This window comes from Serinus canaria, chromosome Z, assembly GCF_022539315.1.
Source record: "Serinus canaria isolate serCan28SL12 chromosome Z, serCan2020, whole genome shotgun sequence".
NCBI classification, from domain to species: domain Eukaryota; kingdom Metazoa; phylum Chordata; class Aves; order Passeriformes; family Fringillidae; genus Serinus; species Serinus canaria.
Window position 1 is genome coordinate 2,861,716 of NC_066343.1, and position 23,683 is coordinate 2,885,398.

The following is a 23,683-nucleotide window of genomic DNA, read 5'->3' on the forward strand; positions in this document are numbered from 1 at the left end:
CATTCTTACCTAAGGTCTTGGACTTTCCAACTCAATTTGAAACAGTTCAACAGAGCTGAAAACTGAGTCATCTGCAGGAGACATTCTATAGCTAAATGGAAAATCACTCGATCCCATCATTAACACTAATGATAATCAAATTAATGCCATATATAAAATGGGAGTTTGACTTCCAAACCTGAACTATAGCTTCCTCAAAAGATACTAATTGGACAGAATTGGCAGAAAGTTTTATAAAAGCACTATAGAGGTTTTCACCAAATACTTCACAAAAACTCAGCTGCAACTGAAGAAATGGCATTTATCATCACATGTAACGGAACACTGCTTTCTAATAATGCTTTGATAGAAATCCAGGATGTACACTTGAGTGGCAAGCTATGTTATTTTTTCTCATTTGAAAGACAATTTAGAATACAACTGTGTGATGCAAGCACTTTAAATCAAGGTTTGGTTAACTTACTTGTAGGTCTAACCAACTTCATGTACTTCCAAAGCTGAATGCCACTATCTAAAACATGCCATTTATGTAAATTATTTTCATCCCTAAGTCATTTAGATGTTTATTTTTTAAACATACAAAGGGAACTTTATAAAACCAATATGGATATCAATGTCCTGAAAGCCTCTTCCCTTTTAGCATTCTAGTCCAAGAGCTTTTAAAAAGCTGTAATATGGATGTATAACTATAAAACAGAAGCATCACGCAAATTAAATCAATACTTCTGGAAACTAAGAACACAAAAGCCAGTCAACTTCATAAAAGACAATTATGAAAATTTTAAAAAGCAATGAATAGTTTATTCTGTTACACCTTACCACATATCATTATGTTTTATACCACCTTTATGAAAATACTCATAAATGGACACACCATTACACAATAAGCATTAGCACAGGTAGACTAAGAGTCTCTGCTAGTATTGTACTTCCCAAACTCTTAATTATATCATATTCTTTTCCTTTCCTAAACAATAATTTCTGAAATGTCAATACATGTGTGTGTATATATATATATATATATATATATATATATATTATATATATATATATATATATAAAAATACATATAAAGCAAAAATACTCATACCCTTTAATGCAGTGGTCTTCTCTTTTTCATCTGGACCTCCTTGCTGGAGCTGAGCCATCATTTACCCAAACTATCAACAAACTATGGAATACTGAGGTAAAAGTAGATTAATATTCAAAGGATGATCTGAAAAAGAACAAGAGTTGGAAATAAATAAATTTACTGACTTCTCCTTCAACAGCTCTTGTCTGCTACTGTTTACACCACCAAAAAAAAAAAAAAATTCTGATTATTATAAGCCCAAAGTCTGACCAAGTTCGGTTTAAGATTCAAGTTCACAAGAATGAACAGTACCTCTCCTTAATCCTAAAAGTACTTCTACGCAATCAAAACTACTTCTTTTATGATTTTATGTAGCATCAGTAAACAATAACCCTTTTACAGAAGAGCAACACCTGCAAATCCAAAACAGACACTACAAGAAAAACAAAAGACAATCAACCAAACTTCCACAATCTTTATGGGTTTTCTTCCTCAATTAACTCCACTTTGTTGTGATTACTGTACTATACAGTTTTGTTTTAGTAAAGGTACATGAAGCACACAATTTTAAGCCACTGTGATTTCCACAACTTTACTGGTATTGAAATGCATTTGTATTGTAAAAGTATTAAAATATAAAGCTACATTTGTCCAACTACAGAACAAATCTCAGTGTATTCAAGACAAGACCTTACATTCAAAATGTATTTCCAAATTTTTCCTTCTGCATAGAAGGCAAATCAGACACTCAAACCCACAAACTCTTTCATCTTGAGTCTGACACCAAGGGAGTGAACTACTCAATCACAATTGCTATTTCCTTCTCAATAAAAAGACTTCAGTGCATTGAACTCTTATTCCCTTAATCTTTTTTTGGTTCTTTGTTTTATCTGTCAGTCATTACCAGCTTGTTTTATTCTTCTCCTTCAAGTACTTTATCATTGATGAGCTTGTATGAACTCAATTGTAACTTGTCAAAACAGTAACAGGATTCACCCACTGTACTATTGGCTAATACTTAGACCTGCAAGAAAGAACCCCAAAATGATTAAGTAACAGCAGTTCATTCCATAGACAGCAGAAAAAAAAATAAACTTAGCATAATAAAGACTACTTTTTTATTCTACATAGAGAAAACCTGTAACACATTTTCTTGTATATTAAAGGAGTAATACAGCAATTTAAGGAGGTGATAGTTATTAACTAAGGAGAGGGTTTGAAGGATTGTTGTGATTTGGTCTTTTAAACTTGGGGGTCTAGAAAGTCCAATAATCCATTTTACAAGTTGGAACTATGGCAGACTTTGACACCTTTCTTTGTAAAGACTGTTCAGACAAAGCTGATGAAAAACAGCAATACAGTTTACAAGAGTCTTTTAAAGACACAACTTCAATGGAGTTGTAAAGGAAAGGTCTGTTTATACTGAGTACTTCATAAATTATGACATGATTCAGTTAAAATGTGCATCTTTTGTCCAACCCTTTAGTCACCACTCATAACAAAAGCAATTACAAAAATAGCAGCAAAACCACTGAGATTTTTTGTGCATTTTCTAGCCTATAATGCTGTCAATGTGAATATCAATAATTATTAAATAATATAAAAATATTATTATGCAAATATTTGTGATTCAAATGTTGATCCCCCACACATGGATGGTATTAAATATTCAGATGCTCCCAAGCAGTCCATTGAAAAAACAGTACCAAATACAAAATCTTGTCCATCTTGTTTGCACATTTGCAGCACAAACCCACTATATTCTACATAGTAGTATATTCTAATAAATTCCAGCATATTCTAGTAAAGCATATAGAAAAGAAAGTAAATTCAGTTAAAATTATTCAAAGTGCCAAAAAATTACAATGATAGCGTTTTGTAATGGACCAGATTAAAATTACTCTAGTCATATGAAATTTAGCAGTTGTCCCTACACAACATTTGAAAATTCAGAATTTTGTATAGGCAAGTTAATGCAGTTAACAAAATACATACAGGTCCTCAAACATTTGTTGTTAGCCAAGGGAAGAAATATAAAATCTATCTGAACAGATTTCCTTTGGAAAGCAAGACCCCTGGCCCCTGATCAGATAAATCAATGCAGAGACCAGGAATCTTTGCCATTCTTGTCTCTGCCATGGATAACATTCTTCTTCCTTTATTAGATGAAGACCCTGCCACTGAGTAGGTAACAGTTCAACTGCAAAGCTAAAAGCACCAAAATAAATAAATCTGAATTTAGCTTTGAGAGACAGAATTTACAATTCTTTTCGACAAAGTACAAAACTGTTACAGCAGCCACTGGAGGCAGGACTTGGTATCATGAGGATGGAACAAGTACACAGCATGTTATGCGCTGTTTCTGTGAATACAGGATTTTTTTTTTAAAATCTGTCAGTGATACTTGTTTAATTAGCTAAGAGAAGAAATTACTTGAGAGAGTTGGATTTCTGTTCTTTGACAGAGAGGTGCCATATCCACTACTAATGTACAAAAATAAACACTGGAAAATTATGAAATTCTGAGTGGTTCCATATAGGCAAAGCAGGAATTGTAGCTTATTCTTGGCATTCATTTCAAACTGCAGTTTATTCTCAGTATTAATTTCAAATCCCAGCTCTTCAACTGCATATACTGACCACTTCACATAATTCACAAATGCCATCAAGTTTCTTGTAATAAATACAGACTTTAAATGTGATATTCTTATTGTATTGATGCTCTTAAATGTGTTACTCATACAATTACTTAGATTAGTCATTTGAAAACACCTCTGTGGGTTTTTTTAGCTACACACAGCAAGCATACTTCCTAAAACACAAGTTACTATTTCACCTGAAGAAATAGTTACACAACTAAGTTTATGTATATTTACTTGAGTGTATCTTGCTTATGCATGAAAATTTACATATTCTGACACAAAGTATCTTATACATATTCTGTGCCTCTTTAACTCCATCCCCTGCAATACTTAAAATAATTTGACACAGAAATATTCTGGTTTCATGGTTTCACATGAGCCAATGAGGCTGCATTTTCATTATACCCCTGCTTATGTAATTACAGAAACTGGTAGACTCAGAAACAAATGGTCAATAAATTAATTTTTTAAAAACACACACATAAGAGAACATACACATATTTCATATTGTTGCCTGTAAAAGTGGTATTGGAACCTTGGACTACAGACCTTGTGATGGCATAACAGTTGTATTTTTTAAATCAAACTGATACCATACAACACCATGACATATCCATACATATGGTACACATACGCAGGTTTCATCATACTTAAAACACTCTTCATTGTGCAAATGCAGACAGAAGTGAGACAAAAACACAGTACATGATTTTCTCTAAATTAGCAATACCAGAAGCTAAGTCAATATTACAAATACTCCAAATAAAAGCTATAAATTACTGTAGCATTAACAAAAAGACAGAAATAAGAACAAAACACACAAGTATCTTCAAAAAGTCCTTCAGGCTTATCTGGACACAATGAGGAGGTGTTATCAGAATGATTCTTTGTACTGCACTCTTTTATTAAAACATAACAGAATGAGAGTCTTACTCTTTGTAAACTGACATCCCAAGCAAGCTAGGAACAAGTATGGCTTAGATCTGTATAATGTAGCTGATGACCGATTAAGACCCAATTTTTCTTCAAAGAGATGACTGGGTGACAGTTTGCCTTGAGTCCCTAGTCAGTATTGGCTCAATAGAACAAAAAGCCAATAATTTATCTTAGCAGTATTTTCTGTCTAATTAGATTTTATCTTTTCCCACTTTTAGGGCACTACAGATGGCATCAGTAACAACTGCATCAATTAAGGTTGTACTTCACTTTCCCTCACTTAAAAGACTGTATTTTTAAGTGCTTATTGGTTTACCAACTTCAGCTCTGAAAGGCTATTATTTCCAGTCTCCTTCAGACTAAATGGTTTAGAAAAATGTCTACCTCTAGTATAAGAAGATTCAGAGACAGCATCTTGTGGTCAGTTCTGGTGACATTAATGAGCAGCTACAGCTACTCCATGTTAAAGACAGCATCTCTATCTTAGAGATCAGAAATCTAGGTTCAGAGGACCAGCTTAGTACTATGTGCTTCTTGCCATTAATTACCCTTAAAGCCTGTCCCGCTCTGCTGAAGTTAAAATGGCCTTTCTCATGCATTTAACACAGACCTACTAAGACTTACTAGAATTTCAAGAAAATTTACCTATTTGTCCAGAGCATGCTCCATACCTCTGCAAAAGGCAGACAAAATATGTAAGGGATTGATAAATGCTAGAAGGGCAGAAGTAACGACTTAGAATACCAAGAAACTGTCAACAATCCTTAAGTCCCTGAATCTCAGTAGATCTGTGTACACTACCAAATGGTGGTAGAACTTGCTAATAAAGTACATGACTGCTCTCTGCTCTAAAGTTTGATCTAGTAGCACAACAATCACCTTTCCAGTTTTATTCACCCCATAAGTTCAAACAATGGACTAGGAGCCCCAAGCATTAGCAGGGTGTGTCAGCAACTCATTACACCAAGCAGAGTCAACCCAACTCCACACATTAGGATTTTAATGACTTTGGTTTAACTTGAAATGCTGAAAAATACCTTCATAAGCATATCCATATTAACACAAGCAAAAAAATATGTCAAAATAACAGAAAAAGAGGCAGCACAAACTCAACACAGCCTCTGTGATGTTGACAATATAATGGTATATCAACCAAACACAAAGATCGAAATTATCATCTGCAGCAGCAACAGCTTTGAGTACTTGTACTGGTTTTCTCTGTGAGAGTCAGTTTTCTTCCTAGTAGATTGAAGGGTTTGGATTTGTGCTGAAAACAGCCTCATTAACACTGCTGAGCTGTGTTCACACAGCATCAAGGGCTCCCCCTCCTTCCATGTGCTTCCCTGCTTCCATGTGCTGCCATGCGCCAGCAGCAGGCAGGGGTGAACAAGAAGCTGGGAGGGAACAGTCAGGACAGCTGAGACCAACTAACCACATTATGACACACAGCAATAAAATTTGCAGAAGATGAAACAGGACATGTATGGAATGATGGTGTCTGTCTTCCCAAGTGACCATTACATGCAATGAAGCTATGCTTTCCTGAGGATGGCTGAGTATTTGCAATTCCTTGTTTTGTTTTGTTGCTGTGCACAGCTTTTACCTCTCCTATAAAACTGTCTTTATCTCAATCCACGAGTTTTCTCACTTTTACCCTTCAAGTTCTTTGCCCCATCCACTGTTTCGAGACTGAAGGAGTAGGCAGAGGAAGGACTTGCTCACCTATTGTGGCTAACCACAACACCACAACAGAGTACTTTCTTAAATATGCAAACTATTAATTAGTTATACAGGACCCTATTTCTGTTGAGCTAAGCAGACAGTAATCTAATGAATCAGGCCAGGGGACAGAAAAAGTGACTATGGGGTGAAGGTAGGAGAATGCTGCCCAGAGAATCCTATTCAGAGAAGAAATTTGCAGGTGACTCATACCCAGCACCTAAAAGATAAAATGTTAGCAGATAACCTCTTTTTGTATATTTCTCATTTCCCCAGCAGGAAATTCAGCGTGGATTCCTGGCTTAAGAAATTCAAAGAACCTTCTTTAGCTTTCCTAATCTCAGCACCTGACATGAATGGACACTAATGACTAAGACATTAATTTCAAAATGCCTTCACCATCACCTTCCTCTAAAAAGTTGGAGGTAATCCTTCACAAAAAGCAGATGTGAGGGAAAATCCAAAGAACTAATGTTTATGAAGAACTAACATCCCACAATTGAAGTAGCAGGAAAAGTCTATGTAATATGCAATGATGCTATAATTAGTGGGTGATTTCCTTTCCATTATTTCATGGGCCTATATCTCAGCTGATGAGGACAGAAAAGAAAAATTTAGACAATAAAACAATTTGGAAAACAGTTGTGTGCTTATTTGTTTATGCTCCTTATTTACAGAATAAGGTTTTCCAGGCAGTGTACATTACAAGGAGGTCATTTTGGTAGGACATTACTTCATAACGTAGCTGATATTGCCCTGTGATAGTTTATAAAAAAACTGGGTTTGGATGACATTTAGATGCTTGTACTTTGTATTGCTGGTTTTAAAAGGATTCTGACTTGAAAGATGGAGTGGGGAAGACTGACTCTCAATAGCCTCATTGCTGCACATACTAAGCAGTTACAGGACAAAGAAATTTTTTTTTAACATCATCTTTTCTCAAGAAATCCCATGAGTCAGTTGGGAGAGAAATATGCCTCTGAACAGAGAAAAACTTGAAGACTATTAATAGAGTCTTCTCTTACGAGAGACACCAAAGTAATTTTCCAGAGTGCCACAGAAGAAAGACAGAGAAACCGGAAAACTCTAGGGCAATGGTTTCTGCTCAGGCCACCATCAAAAGCTGCTAAAAAACCCTAGACATATGCCTGTGTGTCTAGTACTTTAAAATTCCTTTATCCCCCTCTCCTCCTTTGCTCTTCAGTAACAGCATGACTTTACGAAGGACTGTCTGCCATGAACAGAAGACTCCTGAAAAGAGCACATGCAAATCAGATGGAAATACAGTGCATCCAGGTCTGTAGCCCAGATCTTTATTAACAGCAAGATATTTGTGATTCTGCCTCAGACTCTGGGCTGAGAGGCGCACAAAAGGAGGTTAAATAAAGGTAAGAGGCACATTCAGTTTTCTACAACACATCTGCTTCCTCCAACATCTGCTGAAATGTGCAGATGCAAATCTGTATCACCACCTCACCTGACTACTCTGCATCTAATGCAAATACTGCAGATGACACAAAAATATACAAAACAGATAAACATTATGCAGAATCAAATCATACACAACTGAAAAGAGCACACAGGGCTACTGAAGACATCAGTTCATCGTCAAGTTATCTTATTTCAGAATCAGACTAAAAAGCCCAAATTCCCATAGTATACATACCTCTTCTTTGTGGCAACGTCTGCCTCAAGAGATCTGCCATACAGCACTTCCCACAGCTTTTCTTCCTATAGTACACTTGCTTCTTCAATGTTTATGATTTCTGCAGGCTTTACTAATATAGTACCTCAACTGTCTTTGCTCTGCCCCCCGTGTGAGAGGCAGCATGTGCTATATGGCCAGCTGAACCAAGCACTGCTTAATTTCAACTACCTGGCAAGCAAAGCAGATAGCCCTGTGAAATACCTGCAGCCCTCAGATTTACTTCTGCTACATTGTCATAATGTAGCACTACAACATAGATATATAAATATATTATATAAAATGTGAATAATATAAATGCATTATTCCTTTTAGCGCAATATTTAAATAATTATTTTAATTCTGACTGCATCAAACTTGCATTTTTAATTTTCTTCCATATTAGTACATCTTTTCTTTCATGAAAGATTAAAAATAACAAAAATAAAAAAGCAATGCAAGTCTTATTTTCTTTACCAGTTCAGCTTTAAAGACTAAAAATACAATATTTATATTAAAAAAACATTCCATCAAGTACCTGTCAGTAATTGTAACCGTATTTATTTACAGAGTTTGCTACTGCCTGAACCTTGCTACCTCTGTCCAGAGCCAAGAGTGAAAAAAAGCTGTAACCACAACATCATGGAGTAGTCTGGGCAGGAAAAAATCTTGGGAAATTATCTCGTCTACAACCTTCTCTTGGACCTTATTTCACTACCTTTTTAACAGGGCTTTAGATGAAGTAAGCTATGGTGTTGCCAAGATGAGCCTTAAATATCTCCAGTGAGGGAAATTCCACCATGCTTTTCAGAAACTTATTCCAAGATTTCCTTTTCCTTACATTGAGATGAAATTTCTGCTCTCATTATTCATCCTTCTGAGCAGAAAACAGCTTCTCTTTCACAAGTATCTTCTAGGTACTGGATGACTGATGAAACCTCTCCAAGCTGTCTCTCCACTGAGGTGCTGGACCATGTACACAGGAAGGCAGAGAAGCTGGTGAAGGGTCTGGAGCATAAGTATTGTGAGCATTGCCTGAGGGAGCCGGGCATGTTTAGCCTGGAGAAAAGAAGGCTTGGGAAGACCTTCCTGCTCGCTACAACAATGAGGGGGTTGGGCTTTTCTCACAAATAACAAGAGAAAATGGCCTCAAGATGCACAAAGAGAGGTTTAGATCAGATATTAGAAAAATTTCTTCTCTGGAAAGGCTGTCAAGCACTGGAACGGGCTGCCTGGGGTAGTGGTATAATCACCATCCCTGGAGAGATTTACAAGATGTATGGATGTGGCACTTTAGGAACATCGTTTCTGGTGGGACTTGACAGAGCTGTTAACAGCTGAACTTGAAGATGTCTTTTCCAACCTAAACAAATTTCTTGAACTTTTCTCCAAAAGCTGAGTTCTCTAACATGCTAATCGTCCTTCTAACACACATCATCCTGGTGATTATCTGCTGGACCTTCTCTAATTTTTCATCAGTATCTCTCTTGAAAACAGGGGACAAACCAGAACAGCACCCTAGCACATCACCTACCAATACGAGAGAATCAATTTGACTTCATTGACACAAGGGCACATTGTTCAGTTTGACATCCAGCAGCACTCCCAGCCTCTTTTAAGCACAACGTCTCTGCCAGTCATAACATCTCCTGCTTGCTGTTTGGGAATTATACCATTCTCACAGCAGAACTTCACACATATCTCTTTTAAACAATTCCTCCCGGCCTAGTCCTCCTGCATGATGGATTACAGCTGTCCACAAATGCAGATGATAATTATGACAATAATCTGGCCATTTCATTTGCACCTTTAATTTGAAAGCCAGAAGGAAAAAATGTGGACCAAGTGCTCACTTTTTATTCTCAATCCTTTTGCCATACATACTCATACTTTTACTTTCCACGCTATAAAGCAAAATCCTTGAAGAAATTAAATTCTACTTGTTTGATGAACTACTTCAATGAGGTTATACAGATGTATCTACAGGACAGGTTTAGCCTTAAGCCTAAACACTGCCCTAGCAGTAACCACTAAAAGACATGGGCTAAAGAAGCTTCAGTCATTCTAAACCAACATTGCAAAATTCTTTGTCCACTTTGTTGAAAGCACTGTATTTCCTACCAGTCTGAAGGAATCCCTACTAAGGAGAAAAACTGTCTTTAATTGTTGTAAGTGCAGAATGTGATTGAGCAGGGATCAGCCAAGTACCGCCTAATGCAAAGGTACAGATAAACAAGACACAAGATAACAAGATACAGCAAGAGGAGAAAGACACAGGGAGATTCCTCATTTTTTCGTGGAAGGTTCACAGCTTAAGGCAGTCCCTCAAAATCAACTATGTTCTCTTAAACAGAGGGTATTTTCTTCAGCTACCAGTCTCTGACAGTAACTTACGTTTAACTACAGCAGCTCTTACAGAAAGGCATCCATGGCAAAATTTAAGTTATTAGAGCTAAAAAGTCCATCAATTGCTGTGATTTCTGAAAGGCTAGTCACTGACCTTTGTACTTGATTTCCAGTTTTAATTAATTTGGCTTCAGGCTTCAGTCACTAATTATTCTACACCTTTGTATGTTAAGTTTCCTCTCTGTTTCCCTTACATGATTCAACACCACAGCCAAGTCTTATCTCTTTCTTCTGGCAAACTAAACAAGCTTAACAGAGTCTCTTTCTAAGAAATTTTTAATCTAACCCAAAGTAAGTTTTTTCCAGTTTCTCTGTTCCATTCAATTTCTAAAATTCCCACTGATTGCTGTTAAACACAACTTAGAAATTAGAATAGCATTGTAGCTGAAAAATATAATAACTACAACAATGTTCATCGTTAAACAAACTGTAACTACAGGAAAAGAGTACAGAATACATTAAAATTATTTTACCTCTATGTCATCTTTTGATCAGACGGATAATGTCTCACTCTAAAAAATCATGAACAACATACATTTTTACTAAGGACTAATGTAAAATTCTTTACATCAATCTCTACAGTAGCTGATCATATCGATTCCCAAGAAAAAAATTAATACAAGAAAAGGAGAGATACATTAAACAGCGTGTTGAAGGGGAAAAACACAAAGTAGCATCAGCCTCACTGAGCACAATAGAGTCCTGAAAAGCATGTTGTAGGCAATATAAACATTTTCTCAAACAACTGATAATTTTCAAAATATGTGCTAAAACAGCACTACCTATGAAGTATCATTGTGTAAAGAATTCTTTTTTTCTGTAATTAAATTAATGCTGTACTGAGCACTACATGGTCACATTAGCAGTATACACACAGGACAAAATGAATCTTCAAAGGAAAGTACTATATCAACTACAGAACAGTAAGCAAAAACATGCTGCAAATATGCACACAATAATGTAGCTAACCCTCTAATATTTTACATTTTTAACCTACTTCAAAATGAAAGTGGAAGAAGCATTTCAGTTGCAACAGCTTAAAAACATGACATAGGGCAAAGAAGCAAAAATGGTCTGTCCTAAATTCCTTGTGCTAGTGAAGAAGGAAAAGAGGAAAAAAAATCTTGGATAAACCAAAACTTTCAGACTCACCATGTTTTGTTACTAAATGCTACTGTACAAAAACAGGGGAAAACAGATGGAAAATTTGACAAAAAAAAGCCCTACACCAAATAGCAACATGTCTAGGTTTGAGAGGAAATTAGGTTTTTTTGAAGATGGTGTGGTCACGCTAATCGGTGTTCAGATTTTAATATTGGCACTTAGGTTGTTTACTGAGGGCATGGATACGCTTCTGAGAACACAGGGGGTTAAAAGCTGTGAACTCCCAGGGGAAACTCTCTTTAAGTTCTGGTCTTGGAAGAGAACAGACCTTCCCTTGCCCGGCTCTAAGCTAGGCGGGGTGGGGGGAGGGGAGCTATGCGGCCAGAAGGAAGTAGGCTAGGCCTGGGCTGAAGAGTAGAGAAGCACTACAAGGCTTCGAGTAGCTATTTCTCATCCCCCACCCCGAGGGAGAGAGGGAGAGAGCAGCCTGTGCCTGTGATAGCGCGACTGGCATAAAGGAGAAGGAGAGGGTGCCCAGCAGGGCAGCCAGCTGTGAGAGTTCATGAACTAAACTGGCAGAGCCTGAGACTTTTAACTCTTCTTGAGATAATGGAAACTTTGCAAATGCTGATTTTTCTTGAAGTTAATGAGATAGAGTGAGATAGCAAAAAAATAAGCAAGTGAAAGACATTGAGAGAAGCTGAGAAAAATCTGAAGTAGAAAAAGATTATAGAGTGGCCTTTGACTAGACTTTTTCTTGAATCACTATGGAAAAACTTTTGAGTTCTTGTGACACAGAGACTGATTCTAGGGGGACGCAATGGTTCAGAGCCAAGAGAGTGCAGTGATGTAAAAGTGAGTGACACAGAGACGACAAGTGAAAAACGTGGTAGTAGTGTCCTCCGTCTTCGAAGAAGAAGAAAATGATTTCTGTTCAAGAGACCCCTCAGCCCCAAGAAATGAAATTTGGGAGGGACAGGTATCCCAAAAGGAGAGGGACTGTGCTCTTTTTAGAACTAGACAAAGCATCCTTAAAGAAAAAAACCCTAGAAGCAGCTCTAGTCCATGTGCAGTGGTAAAAGCACTGAACATAGAAAAAAGAAGTCACGATAGCAAAATGTTCTCTGGGCAGTGCCACACGTGACACAGAAACACGAGATGTTTCGACTGTTTCCTGGGGAAGTCTGTAGTGCAAGAGAGACTCCTCTCTTCTCGAAGAATTGAGAATTATCTAAAAAATAGTAACAACCTGAAAGTGAGTGATCTAAAAAGTAGTAACAAAATTAAAAATTTAGTAGGGGGAGGAGGAAGAAATTTATAAAGTTTTCATCCTGTGTTCTGTGTATTTTTCCTTATAGTTTTAAGTTAATAAAGTTTTTTTTCTTTCAGTCTTAAGTTAGAGCCTGCTCTGCTCTGTCTCTGATCACATCTCACAGTAAATACCAGAGAAAGAAGTATTCTCATAGAAACACTGACATTGCGCCAAGCTCAAACCATGACACAACAAAACCCCAAATCTTGTGAATAAAAGATCAGCAATGCTAGACAAAATACATGCTCTCTTGATGTACATGAAATTTAGCAGAAATTTAGCATTCATAGAAACTTGGAAGGCGGATCAAAAAATCTGATGAAGATTTAAACAAATGCGGAAAGGAAGGAGAGAACAGAGTCCTCAGAGACAATCAAAACTAACAGAATCCCAAATGTAAGCAGAATTGATAATTATTTGAACTTAAGACTCAAGTGCTTTAAAACCAAGCCCAGAATAGCACAGAAACACTAATTTTATATTTCTGGTTAAGTATGTCTTAACTAGGCAGGTGTTTAATTACCCCAAGGATAAGGTACAAACTAAATGGAAAGCAATTACCTACTTATGTTGATATGTAAAAATTACTGTGCTTCCAAATATTCCTCACTTTTGCAAGAATCAGCTGGAGCAAATTTCTTCCCTCCAATGAATACACTTTTTCTGTTACTGTCTCTGAAACTTCACAAAACATAATACTATTTCAAGCTAATAGAGCTTGGAAAGGGAAAATCCAAAATTTAGAAAGAATAGGAAATATTTTCTAGACTATATATCTATATACCTAGACTATATATATTATTTTCCAGTTGTTTAAAATGAGACCTGAAGAAACATAGCAGTGAAGATCCTTTCAATGATATCCTGCTTTAGGAAAAGCATTGCCTGCAGGTGGAGGGACATGATCCTTCTCCTCTACTCTGCACTTCTATACACATCTGGAATACCGTGACAGTTCCAGATGTTCCAGACATACGGAACTGAGACCAGCAAAAGGCTGCAAAAATGGTTAAGGGCTTGGAGCATCTGGTATCTGAGCACAGGCTGAGATAAACAAGACTACTCAGCAGGGAGAAAAGTCAGGGTGGAGTGGGAGGAGTATAATGAATGTTCATTAAATGCCAGAGAAGACAAAAGACCACTGAACTAGTCTTCCCATTGTTGTTCAGTGAGAAGGTAATATACAATGGGGTAATATACAATATACGTTTAAACTGGTCATTTAAACGTAAAGAAAAACTTCCTTAACCCAATGGGGCTCAAACACTGGAGCAGGCACCCAGACAGGTGTCAGAGACTGAAATATTGTAGTTTATGGCTTAAACATTTTTATGAAGGATTTTTGTGCATCAACAAAGCTGCACCAAAGACCACTGCGTCCTGTATGGGCTCCCTAGGCTGAGGCCCTAGACTGTAAGGTAATTTAAGATAAAAATGGCGCTATTTTTAGGTCTGGGCTGGGGGAGAAGAATACTCCACAGGAGGATGAAGCCCAGCAGCTGTCTTATCTACTCAGACCAGGTTTGTACAGACACCCCCCACCGGACCAAATAAAGGAGGAGAAGGTTTTGGGTGAGTGGTGAAAAATCTCTGGTCAGAGGCAACAAACACCCATCTTCCTACTCAAACTGGTTCAGTCAGAAAAGCCACATCTATGGGACATTCACGTCAGGGGCTGCTCAGGGGGGTATCATGGTCCATTAAATGCCCTCTGAATGGTTCCCCAGACCCTGCACCAGAGCACTGCACATGATGCAAAATCATACAACTGATATACAGTCCTGCAAGGGACAGCGTCAAACTTGCCTCCTCAGGGTAGGTACCTGGGCATTCCCACCTAGCCCAAATGTTTATTAATCCACTGGATTCTATTCTTTGTTGGTGGGGGGCCCTCACAACCCAGAAGACCAGAGGATAAATGAGACATCAAGACCCATGGAGGGGTGTTATGTTTCTACATAACATGTCTCTGTCACTCTTCCTGTCCTCCCACCCCTCACCTCTTTTTCTCTTTCTTTCTTTCTCTTTGCTTATTTTACTGTTAAACAAAACATAAATTTTTGGCATCAATATTAAGCCTAATTTGGTTCTAATCTTGTTTCAGGGAATATTAAACTTTTGGGATTCTACCCATAATCCACAGAGAGCTCACTTTGCTCCTCTGTGATTAGAGTGGATCATAAAAACACGTTACAGAATCTCTGTCCTTGGAGATACTCAAAACTTATTATACACTGCCACAAGTAATCTGCTCTAGCTAATCCTACTCTGAGTACTGGGATTGGATACACAATTTCCAGAGGTCCCTGCCAATGTCAACAACTCTACCATTCTGTGAAGATAAGAAAAAGCAAAAGTGCACATGAAATATACAGATAGGGTGTACGTGTGTGTGCGCACACATACATTTACAAGTTAGTTACCTCCCACAACAGCAATGACCAGCAATGACAAGAAAAGGGATATGAGAATCAGTATGAGCAGTATCTGGCTGAACAAGAATTAAGAGCTCATGGTCTCAGGGGTCTGTTCTTTGTTCTCAGGAATTCCTTTCTGATTCTGAGTCAATGTGCATGAAAAAGCCAAAATTTGTGCCTTCCTTACCCAAAGGCACAGTACCAAAACAATGCTAAGTCTACACGTACCGGGGAACACCAAAATTAAAACCACCTGCACAAAAAAGGTTCAGCACCTGCACAGCAAAAGCCCAGTCTCATACAGAAAACAACGAGGAAAACACAAAGAGGAAAGAAGAGATCTCTATTCTCAACTACTTCTCTAAGGCAGTGTTATCTATATCTATGTTTCTGTCCAATACAGTCTTGGAAAGCTCCTTTGGGCACCATCCTGCCCCTCTGAAAACCTCCACGGGTTGCAGAGGTACAGCCTTGACCAGCAGCAAGTTGATCTTGGAGCTGGCTGGCACTGGGTCTGCTGGACATGTAGGAAGCTTCTTTTTGCAGCTTCTCACCTACAGACCTCTGCAACCGAAACCCTGCTGCAAGAACCCAATATAGAAGGCATAATCATATGGTTTTTTTCCACTGCACTTCTGCCTTCGTCAATGCACTGAATGAAGATACTCACTTCACTACTGAGGAGCCACTCAGTATTTTGTCTAACATTCTTGAGTTTTAAGTATAACCCTCACGTTTCTCCCAACCCCAGTTCCTCCTTTTCCATACTTAAATGCCTTTCAATCATCCTCTCCTATTTCTCTCACAAGCTCACTGTCTTATTTGACCTCACATTCCTTCCTGAGAGCTTCTAGCACCATTCTGTTCCCTCACCAAGTTCTCAGTTGTCTTTTCATATCAAGAGCTTTCACAGAGACACTGACAACTCAATTCCTTGTTCCCAAGATCTCTTTGTCCACACCAGCTCCAGTGCCCTGGTTTCATTCATCCTGCCATTACAGAATGAGTACAGAAATGACACAGCAAATTAAGAGCTTTCTTCAGACCACACTCCCTGTTGTCCACTGACAGTGCACATCCTCACCACAGCCCTGTGGCAGAACAAGCACAGTCAGCTGTTCTGCAGTGTTGGCAGGCACGCCCAAACAAGGAGAGCACAGCATGTCTTGCACAGGTAGAATTGCTGGAGATTCTTACACACCAATACTGAGGTTGATATCCAGCACAAAAGTAGACCATACCAACAACCCTCTTCCTAATCCGAAACACCAAAGCACACAGCCACACAGCACCATGTATATGGTAAGGTATACCTTGTATAGATCTATACATCCCTTTGGAGGTCAGCTGAAAAGTGTTACCAGAATGTGCTGCTTACACACTTGTCAAGTTTTGAAGATGTGCAACACATCTTCAAAACTTCTCTGGGCCCCACTCCCATGTTTGACCACCCTCACAGTATATTTTTTGGGAGGAGGTCTATCTACCACCATTTTCCACAAAGCAAAACATTAAAAATTATTTATCTGCTGTCCTATACTGTGAATGATAAATTCAATTTAGAACAACCAACCAAAGAAAAAACACTATCTTATCTACCACCATGCTCCTTTTGAAAGCTAAATAGTTAAACATTCTCACAGAAATAAAGCTTTCTTATATCCCTGTTAGTAGCAATCTCTAAAGACCATGAGACCTCTGGTATTTTTAAAACAATGTTCTTAAAAAGGTTGCCTCTGGACATTACTGGGAAGGCAAAATCAGAGCTTCTCAAAATGAGCACACTACTAGCTTTGAAAAATTCAGTGTCTGAAATAAACAAGGTAATAGTTTTATCTTTCATCTCAAGAAAATGCAGGTAGGGGTTGATATCCTTACAGACTTGGAGCTTCCATTTCTGTATATTTCTGTTCCTTCATTCCTGCTTCAACCAACTACCTCAAACAGAAAAAAATTCAAGCTTCTGGGGTTTTTGGTGTAGTCCTCTCACAATTATTCCTTAGGGAGTTACCCTAATTTTTATGACTACTTAAACACTCACCAGAAAGGAAGATAAGGATAATAGGACTAACAGAACAAAGAATGAAAAGACAAAAAAAAAAAATTTAAATCTTTAATTGCCCAGAGAATTATGTTGAAAGATAATGAACAAGAACTTAGAGCTCTCCTGCAGGAATGTACATGCAACGTATTTGATGTTAGTGAAGTTGATAGGATGATTCACATGAATGTAATGTTACAATTCAAGAGATATAACCTATTTAGAAAGAGCAACAACAGAGAACAAAAGGTACTGTGTGCCAAAAATGTCACTGTCTGTTTCTGAGTCACTGACAATAAAAAATCATGTCTTAATAAAGAAAGTACAAGTCAGGATACTAGCTGGGGTTTGCTACAGACACGAAAGCTCACACAGCAAGGTGGTTAAGCACATATTGCTTCTTGATGGAAATAAAAGTTTCATTATCACAGTGGACATAACACAGAGTGAAATAACCTGGAGTCTTCATGCTGCTATTATCAGAACACGCTCAAAGTTTCTAAAAATTGAGGACAATTTCTTATACTGAGAAATGTTAAATCCAAGCCAAGGGAATGCTATGTTCAACTTCATCCAGGCAGATAACAAGTACCCCACTGTTTCACAGAGAGCAAATACAGAACAAAGACCCTTCCTGCCCCCAGGTCTTGGAATCAAAAGATATATTCACAAACACATCTTTGCAAAACGACTTTAGCAGTCCCACCCCCTACCCATGCTATCCCTCTCAGCTGACAGAACTGTTTGCAGCAATGCACAGAGTACCAGTTCAGGGAATCATATCTGAGTTAAACCAAAACAGGGACTTGATCTGAGTGAAAACTACCTTCCTTTCTTGCTTTTGCCTCCTCCTCCTCTTTTTTTTTTTTTAAGAGTATACTTTTAATTTATCAATTTTCACCTGGTGCAACTGAGGTGACATAACAAGGATACAGCTGTGGCCTAAAAACTTTTTAGCCTGATCAGCCAGCATGGCCAAGAAAGAAATAAAGAGAGCACAAAAGAAGGACTCAAGCAGTGACCACTGTGATAGGAAATAGTTTATGTTTCCAAAATTCAAATTCTGCTATTCCAAAATGCAAACATTTAAAATAAAGTATAAGGAAACTCCCACCAATTTTTCACTTATTGCTCAGTATGTATCAAATGCAAGTTTGCATTTATAGTGGCTTTGATTTTGATGGCTATGCTTGGTCTGAAATCTTCCTCCTAGCATTGCAGATAGGCTATGTTAACACACTCCTGCAGCATGGGAGATACCAACATACAGATACAGAATTCTCTTTTCATTCAGACATTATTTCACAAGACTTAATCGTATGCTTCAATGGGGAGATACTGTTTCACTACAATGATAATTATTCAAGACATACAGACTGTGTGCATAAGCACATCTATTTATCTCTCATTTCCAAAATTTTAATAATGATTTTATATAATGGCTCTTTCACTGCCAAGGCTTCCTGTAAACCCGTTTCTTCTTTAAAATACTTTCAAGTTTTCCTTTTGACTGTGGTGCCTGTATTTATTCAAACCTAGCCCACTTAACATTTTCCTTCTTGAGGTGGGTTTGTAACACACATTCTGCAGGAGGAATGAGATGCCCATTTGTTAGGAAAAAAAGCAAGATGTTTTCAAGATTTGCTTGCTATACATTGTGCCTAAAAAAAGAAAGAAGGATGCAGAGCTAGTGTACCATCTTCTTAAGTTAAACAAGGAGACTTAGATTTGCATGTATTGTATGCCAAAACATGACAGCCACCCAAATGTGCATTGCAAGGCTTTATAAAGCCTGGCCTGCAGAATGTCAAAAGAAACTATAAGCATTACATTATTTGTTAGGTTTGGTCTTCAACACAGCATTGAAGACAAGCTGGAGAGTACCTGGCACTCATGACAACATGATCAATCAGAATTACTTTGTCCATATTCTCAAACAAGCCGTTATTACTCCTAAAACCAAGACACAGAAGTATAAAACAGCTCCAAAGTATAATAATCCACCTCTCTTCACCTAAAACAGAACAATGAGGGGGTCCACTATGCCTATTCCTAAGAGAAAATATACCTCAGTCAAGGGATGACAAGAAACCAGAGAGCCTGCTTTTTGCCATGTTCCACCAGCAGCTTTCACTAAGGGTGAAAGCTCTATGGGTCAGCAGAATATGTATATTGTTGCTGAAATGTCCAGAGAATTCAAATTAAGTACCTTAAAAGATATACCACAAACAGAAAATGGCAACTTTATGGAGTTTGTAATTCAGACAAAGCCAGACTAGCTATCTTGGGAAATAGTTCACAATTTCCAAAGCTATCTTCCTATTACATTTCATACTTTTTACCTATTACTACCTTTATCTTGGAGTAGCTTAGGGGTATCTGAGAGTAATCAAGAATATTTTTAATACAATCAAAACATTTTTATCATGTCCCTATCAAAAGAAAAGGAAAATTAACCTAAAATTTGACTTGAAATTTTTAGTAAAATTCCTTACTACCAACTGATAATTATTAACACTAAAAAAAGCAGAAACTGGGAAAATATAGTGTGTTGGGCCTGACTTTAAATGCAAAAGTGTTAAAAAAACATAAGCACTAACATTACTGGTACTTCAGGTATGGACCTACTTCCACTCAACACTGCAATTGGCTAACTTGCAGTACAACTGACAACATGTACAGCTAATTCTTATTTGAATCATCATCTCTCCTTCTAGACATGCAATAAAGAAAATTCTTTCATTTGCCTGCCTGAGTGTCCTGGTTTTGGCTGGGTTAGTGTAGCTGTGTTTTGGATTTGGGATGAGAATAATGTTGGTGGTTGGTTTGGCTTTTGTTAAGTAGTGCTTACCCCAAGTCCAGGAGTTTTCTGTCTCATGCTCTGCTAGTGAGTAGCTACACAAAAAGCTGAGAGGGAGAACAGCCAGGACAGGTGATATGAACTTGCCAAAGTGACATTCCACACCACGGAACATCATGTCCAGTATATAAATTGGGGAAGCTACCCTGAAGGGGGGATGGTGGCTTATCAGGGATGGGCTAGGTATTAGTCAGCAGGTGGTAAGCAACTGTACTGCACATTACTTGTCTGTCTTGAGTTCTCCCTTTCTCTCTCCTCTTCATTACATTTATTATCATTAGTAGTATTTCATTTTCTTTCAGTTATTATACTGCTTTTAGCTCAATGCAAAAGTTTTACCTTTTTTTTCTTAATTCACTCCCCATTCCACTGGGGCAGAGGGAAAAGGGAAGGGAGTGACTAACAGGCTGTATGGTACTTAGTAGTCAACTGGGGTTAAACCATGACAGAGAATAAACTGCTTGCTGACAGAAAAGTTTCCTAAATTAACCACCATACCAAATATATTGAATCAGCTTAAAGTGTTTCTGCTAAGACAATACTTATTTCACCTATGTCTTTAAAATCAATACCTATAATAGCCAAATGTCTATATAGCAAGCTTTGCACGACTGTTCTCCTGAATGTCTGCTGGCCAACAGAACCTGGAAGAATACAGAAACCACAACAGCAGAAACACCTAAAATTAGCCTGATAAAGTCTTACATGGTTCATCTTTCCTCTTTGGATACACCTAAAATTAGCCTGATAAAGTCTTACATGGTTCATCTTTCCTCTTTGGATACACACTCAACAGAATACAAACTGCAGTACCAGAGATGTTCCATCCAGATGAAGGTTAATACTCTTCAGGAAGGTGTAACAGGATTAAAAGCAGTGAAGACTTGACCAGATCACAGGGCAGGCCACCAGCCTCACCAGCAGTATCTCTACCAATTAACTCACTAGAAAGACTTCTCAGAAAAGTGGTTGAGAAGCTTTCACCACAGTCAAAGTACAAGGTGACCCAGGATGCAGATCCATGATCTGCTGTAGTCTGTATGACACACTTTCAGCCCTTCTCCCACTTCCAGATTCTCCACTCCAGTCCTACATAATTTCTTAAAGTCATAAATGCATTTGGGTTTTGAGATACCTTGTAGTTTATCTAGTTCAATGACCTGCCATGGGCAACATCACCTTTCACAAGACTAGTCTGCCCAAAACATTTGGCTGGCCTTCTACATCATGGGATGGGGCACACACAGTCTCTCCGGACAACCTGCTCCCATGTCTCAGCATCCTTGCTGTAAAAAATTTCTTCCTAGTAGCTAATCTACACTTGCTTTCTTTCAGTTTAAAGCCACTGCCCGGTGTCCTATCACTACTACTTGTGATGGCATTCATGTCAGTGAGCAAGCTAAAGCAATGAGAAGCATTTCCTATCTCTAGTTCTCCATCAGCTGGATCTGCTTCTTTACCTGGCTCACTGTGCAGCCAGCCAATCTTCTGCTTGGCTTGGAGAGACAAGGCAGGAAGCAGGAAGCAAAGATGAGTGCTGCCCATTCCAGCAACAGGGATCTAATGTGAACAAGCTATGAAAGTGCACACTGGGCACTTTTTTAACAGAATGTGTCTGTAGCTGGAGGTAAATAACTTTTGGTCCCAGTCTGATTCATACAAACACTCAGGCATAAAACAAAAATCACTACCAAAACCAGTGTACTAACAAGTAATTGATAATGAGCTAAGCAGAAAGGTAAGGATGATATAAGAGCAAATCTTTTCACTTTCCAATAAAACTCAGTCACATTACAAGAACATTGGAATGCTGTGAGTACTTAAATATTAAGCTCTCAAAGTCCACACAGCAAGTAAAATGCTGGAAAATAATAATGAAAAATAACAAATTTAAACCCATTAAATTGTACTCTGGGAATTCCACTCAGTACAAATCTGTGAAACTCATCTGCAAGCTAAGTAGATATACGTACAACAATACCTGTAAAGAGAAAAAAAGTCCTTCTAAAGCACCAAACAAATCCACAGAGCAGTATTAAATTTCATAAGAGGATGTTTTCATGTCCATTGTTTGTTTCAGTAAGCTTGTGGAAAAAAATTTAAAAGATACCTATTCATTCTTTGTATGCATGCTTTACTTCAAAGAATTCCAGTAATCTATTGTAAATTTAAAAAACTCCTCAGTCACGACAGCACATTGTTCCCCAAAGGAACAGTGGGTCAGATTCAAAGTACCAGCAATAGAGTTGTATTCAGGACTTTTCCTATAGAGCCTGGAATGGGCAAAACCTCCAGAGTCAGTGCTGAGTCTTCAAGGGAAAAAAAAAATAAGGTTGTGAAGTTAAAAGAAGAGATTCTAAAAGATAAACCCCTACTGAGTAATTATAAGGAGAAGCTCTCCCAAACATTTGCTAACTAGTACATAAAAGGCAATTCAGTAAAGACTACGGTCAAATCAACTTGCAGATTTAAATATAGTTATAATTGGCTACAATCACTGTAAAGGCAATCTCAAGAAGACAGACAAAATCCAGGCACTGGTGAGAAAACTCGAATAATTAAAGGTATTTCACTAAGAGAGCAGTCTGAGTGTGCGCTGTGCATCTGAAATGATGATGCCCTTGTCTGCCTCCAGCTGCTCAGTACTGCTGGCCTGCTGGAAGTTTTCATCTTATTCCTACGCCTACCCGCATCTGCTAACCTACTGCAGACAAAAAGAGTCAGGTCAGCTTAAACACAATAAATATTACATCCGTCTTAACCCACCATGCTCTGACAGAGGTGGGCAGGGGAGTGCCTAGACTAACACCAGCGGTGGCAGGCACATCAGACCTCCAGCTGACAGGCAGGCAGTAAGCACTGGCAGTGACTTCAGCGACAGGCATCACCCAGGGCTTCTATAAGGAGCTACCCTGTAAAGACCAGTACTCTGGTCAGCAAATAATCTTTTTTCTTTCTCTTTTTAAGGAACGTGAAATAATATCTAAACCACTCAGAACAGCAGATTTAATAAATTCTAAACCCAGAGGAGCATATGAAGACATTCTTTCTGCATTTTCACATTGACTACACTCTTCTGACACACCCCAAGCCGCTATCCTCAATTGTTAAAGTTTTAGTTTCCCCTACACAAGAGCCTTTCCACTTTTTCCTACATAGTTACAAAATACCTAATTTTAACAACCTGTGGGCATACTTTAACCAAGATGCTATCATAAGACTGCTTCTATTCTGTTTGTAACAGAACACCATGCCACTCTCTTTCACCCCCCTGCCTCCTTAAAGATTCCAAGAAAATACTAAGGATTACTGAAAAGACACTACCTTTCTGCTGTATTATGGGTATTTCTTCCCCTTTGAAGGCAAATATTGTTAACACCCACTCTTCAGTGTCACCAAATCAGTGCTCCATTAAGATCAAAAGTATCCAGTTATGTTGTAATTGCTACTGCTTTTATAACACTTTTTTGCCAACGATGGTATGTCCTGAA

At 38.0% G+C, this 23,683-nt stretch overlaps 1 protein-coding gene across 2 annotated transcripts in view; it reads right to left on the reverse strand.

Annotated features, from left to right (window-relative positions):
• Positions 1–23,683, reverse strand: part of FAM172A (family with sequence similarity 172 member A) — a 259,377-nt gene that overhangs the window by 234,402 nt on the left and 1,292 nt on the right. For both annotated transcript variants that reach the window (XM_050986881.1, XM_050986880.1), the window contains exon 2: positions 1,091–1,216. In XM_050986881.1, the coding sequence (XP_050842838.1) occupies positions 1,091–1,151 (61 nt within the window). In that variant the 5' untranslated portion in view covers positions 1,152–1,216. The remainder of the gene's footprint in view (positions 1–1,090; positions 1,217–23,683) is intronic.